General features: G+C 40.1%; 1 protein-coding gene across 1 annotated transcript in view; it reads right to left on the minus strand.

The window, feature by feature from the left end:
- Window positions 1-288: 288 nt before the first annotated feature.
- LOC119277327 overlaps window positions 289-4392 on the minus strand; it is a 4578-nt gene continuing 474 nt past the window's right edge. Inside the window, exons 2-8 of the mRNA XM_037558598.1 lie at window positions 4248-4339; window positions 4079-4153; window positions 2842-2948; window positions 2699-2754; window positions 2386-2536; window positions 1563-1877; window positions 289-1337 (exon numbers count right to left, since the gene is read on the minus strand). Of these exons, the coding sequence (XP_037414495.1) occupies window positions 475-1337; window positions 1563-1877; window positions 2386-2536; window positions 2699-2754; window positions 2842-2948; window positions 4079-4153; window positions 4248-4339 (1659 nt within the window). The 3' untranslated portion in view covers window positions 289-474. The remainder of the gene's footprint in view (window positions 1338-1562; window positions 1878-2385; window positions 2537-2698; window positions 2755-2841; window positions 2949-4078; window positions 4154-4247; window positions 4340-4392) is intronic.

Raw genomic sequence — 4392 nt, forward strand, 5'->3', positions numbered from 1 at the left:
AGTTGTATTAAGATTAAGGTGATCGCAAACACATAACAGCGCTCCCGCGCCTATCCTCGTGACTTCAACGGGGCTGTGCACAAGACGTGCAAGAGCATCGCCCCGTGCGAGAGTTCGTGTCAGATGAGCAAGGAGATGTCCCCGCAGTGGATACTTTAGTTGTATCCGCCAAAGAAAAAAAGTTGGACTTTTACATTTGGTCTCCTTTTTGAGGGAGCCCAGAAACAGATTTAGTTACTCGCACTGAAAACATTTTCCAAGTGATAACAGAAGGAATCTCAATTCAGGTCAAAGAAAAAAAGAGTCTCTGTTATCTCAAATAGTGAAGAAACTGAGCACAACTGATTAAAGAGGGTTTTGTCATGCCCCAGTAAAAGCTGTAGTACTGTTTGATTGTTCAGAAGAAAACTAACTTTTTTTTGCGCATAAAGAAGAAAACTAATTTACTACTGAAGGGAGATTAACTAGCCAATATTACAACAAAATTTTCATGCTTGACTTTATGGAGAGCAACTCTTCTTCGGTCACCTTTTTCCACACGCCACCAACCAGTAATGTACCCCTGAGACCAAAGGTCGATTCTGGCATATCAGAAATCCCATGTTCAGGTGGTAATCTTGATATTTCTAGGATGCCTTCACCATCCAACTGCTGCTCCGGTTGAGAATAGCAGTCGAAAATTTCGATTTGACCATCAGGCTCAAAATTTTCATGTTCTGCTGTGTCATGCTTCAGTTCATCATCAATGACATCAAGGACCGGCAGAACAGCAGTTGAACTATATGAACATGGTATCATTCCTAGCGGACAGGGGGTCCAGGACTTCGCTATAGACCACCTATTACGTTTCTCTGGCATGCTTGTGTTGAGCGTCCCCTCAGTTCCATTTTCAGCTAAACTCGCATTATCTGTTTTTCTCAACTGCAACTTGAACGCTTCCAGCTTCTGTGTTGCGCTTTCAACCGATTCTTGTCCATTGGGCAAGATTCTGGATTCAAGGAGGGTACAATCTTTGGGTGATCTTCGCAGGGACAACAAAGGAAGCTTCCTCAGTTTCTCCTTCGCATTGTTATTGCCGGCCATCTCAATCAACAATAGTGCTGCATCTGCAATGCATCTTTCACCTATAACGGGCAAACTCAAGAACTTCTGCAGAAGTTTTGCGAGACAGAAACGAGGGACCGCATTCCTGTCCGAAGAGAGTACTCCTATCTCATGGACAAGTCCAATACGGCCAGAATCCTTTAACTCTTTTATGCTTGTGACAATCCATAGAACCAGGGAGCACAAGTTTTTCATTGTTGATGACTCAGCTGGCAGGCATACATATGATCCACCTATACATATAATGAAACTAATGAGACCGGTATATCTGTACAAACAAAAGTCTACAAGAGCCGTGAACAGAAATGCTAGCATCAAGTTTGAACAATGAAATAAAACATAGCAAGCCATCCAGTCCAGGATTGTGATGTGAAGCAAATCATGGTATAAATCAAGGAAATAAGGTTGCAGAGATGGTAGAAAACTGAAATTAGGACACCCAAATATCAGGGCAGTACCTTTGTGTTCAAGGTCATTCCTGGCCTCAATCATTTCAATTACGGACTTTAGTAAGCCAAGAAGCACTCTTGGTTCTTTTTCTGATAGTTTTGTTATGATGGTTTTCATATCTCCATTTGATATTTGATTCCGAATTTGAACATCAGATGAGTGATTCACATCCAAACTATCAGATTGATGTACATCGCTGTTTTCAGAGATTTCTGGGGCATCGAGCTGACAAAACTCCAAAAGAACAGAGACAGCCTCAGAGGGACATGTATAGTAAAGTCGACGTACATATCTGATGGCATTTAAAATATGTTTCTGGGAACCTGCAATTTAGAGAAAAAAACTCAATTAATACCGAGCTATGCTGATCATGAGATACATTGGGCTGAGAGACAGTTATAATTATAAATAATTCGGTCATAGCTTGAAGCGCTACTGACTGTTTTGTCATAAATACTACAAGTAATTGATATTCATGTCACTATCAGGTGGTGGAGAACAAATTAACTCGAGCATATTCACAAAGCAGATCAATAGATGGCAGCAAACAGATGACGACAAGAACAGTTATTCCAGTATTAATATATGTAATACTTCTGGGCAATTCAGATTAATGGAACATATCAGTAACTCAATCCAGATTTGGTAATCAAGAAAGCATTAGTCTCTTACTGAACACAGAAAAATCTGATGGCAAACCAAAGTAGAGAAAATCTATCTCTGACAACCCATATCCCAAAGAAACAGAACAAGCCCAAGTGCCAAGCTTAATCAGAGTTCATGCTAGGTTAAAAAAAAACAGAGTTCATGCTACAGGATGATGATACTCACGTTTCCTTTTGGAACCTGATTTTGCATTTTCAGAATCTTTTCCCTTCAGTGACTGAGCGATGTCATGCAATACTGAGTTTAGCTCTAGTCGAACATCAGGAATTGCACTAGTCTGGGAATCCCAGTAATTACACTTCAACCAATCAAATGCCTGAAAGTAATCTCAATTTGTTAAAGATGCAGAATCACTGACAAAACATACCAGCAACTCTAAAAATTATGTTATTTGATTTAATACCAAAGCCAACATCCAGAGATAAATAAAATAATTAGCTAGATGTCCTAGAAATACTAATCAATCAACTGAGTGTACCTTAATGGCTGCCAAATGTAGCAGTCGCAGAGAGGGGATGCCGCGATGTGAACTCTCTGCATGCATGCGATATATATATCTTCATTAGGACTGAAATAGAATAGTGCAAAATAATCTAGATGCAATAGACAAAATTTACTAACCATGACGAATGTCAACGAGAATTCGTGGTACTCCAACAGTCTCAGCTAAATCAGATATTGAACGACCAGTTTCCTTGTGCGGGCTCTCCATAAAACCATTTACAAGTCTGGGAATAAGATTAAACAAAAGTATAAAATAAGCCTTGTACATAGTCATCGCTGTTGAAGTCTTTCCCTGATCAGGCATACATTCAGTTTTTAATCTCATTAGAGCTCTACAGTACAGAAAGAAAAACTAATAAAAGCAAGAATTTGCAGTAACGTTGATATGTGCATCTAGATTGCAGTGTTAGTAACTACTTGTTAGCAACTTGGTGCTAAGTTGGGCACTCTTTTCCTCTGAGACATGAGGCTGGTACTGACCATAGAAGTGCATTATGCATAACTGAATACAAAGACTCCTTTTGACATTGTTTTGGATTATGGTAATATTATCTTGTTGAGATGCTTCAGGATACTTGTGTATTTGGATAGCTGTGTACAATCAAGTTGCAAACAGATGGCTCCAAACATATGTGAGGAAAGTGAAACTGCCGGCTTACAAAATTTATCTAACTTGTATGATATAATAAATAGAGCACTATATTTTTCACAACTTTCTTTCACAGCAGCTTAATGGATAAGCGCAGTTCAGGCAGCAACCACAAACTGAGCCGAAGAATACGATGGAAGTGAACAACATATGATAGTTTCAAAATCAACTAGAAAAACTAAAGCAGAGAAACATTGGTTAGTGCCACCAGGGTGGTTGGTTAGATTTCATGTCTTTTGGCGTTCATCAAATACAACAGACCGGCGTTTTGACGCATGTTCCAGAAAAAAAAAAGTAGAAATGGGGACCACAAGATATTGACACCAAAGTATGTTCTAGACTTCTAGCAGCCTCTAGTTCAATTGCATCAGAACGACTATGATTAAGCTCCTATGATCTGCAGAAGTAAACTATGCTATTTCATCAAAAGCTCCTATTCATGAAGAATCTCTGGACCACATGAAAAATATGAAAAACAGCTTTAAGAACATCAAGTCACGAATACTAATTTGTTCCCCTAAACTGCTTGCACAGTCCATCTCTTTGCACAACAAGATGTGTCACGCATTTGAACCCAGCAAATAAAAGGCGTTGTTTCTCCTTTGGCACAGCGATAACACCACTGGCTCATTTCCCCCCAAGTAAATCACCAGTACTATTCAGTTTCCACACATAAGGCGAAAATAGCACCAGAAATTTCCTCACCTGATGATTGCCATACTGTACAGCAAGGCGAGCATCTCGTCTGACTCCAGCTTATCATCTGAAGCCACTCCATTCCTAGAGGAAAATTTTCTATCACATATATAACTTCGTCCCAAATCCATCCACACGCAATAGAAAAAGGTTGGAACTATGCATCCAAACAACATACCGGAAGAAGGGATCCCGCAGCCTTATCTCGAAGAGGGCCGCAGTGACCTCCACGGGGATAGGGAGGCAGCCCCTGCTCCGCCACGCCGCGATCTGCACCAACGAAACAGTCAGATTTCTCACCACTCGCCTGACAATTTTTTTTT

This window comes from Triticum dicoccoides, chromosome 3B (assembly GCF_002162155.2).
Source record: "Triticum dicoccoides isolate Atlit2015 ecotype Zavitan chromosome 3B, WEW_v2.0, whole genome shotgun sequence".
In the NCBI taxonomy this organism is placed as follows: Eukaryota; Viridiplantae; Streptophyta; class Magnoliopsida; order Poales; family Poaceae; genus Triticum; species Triticum dicoccoides.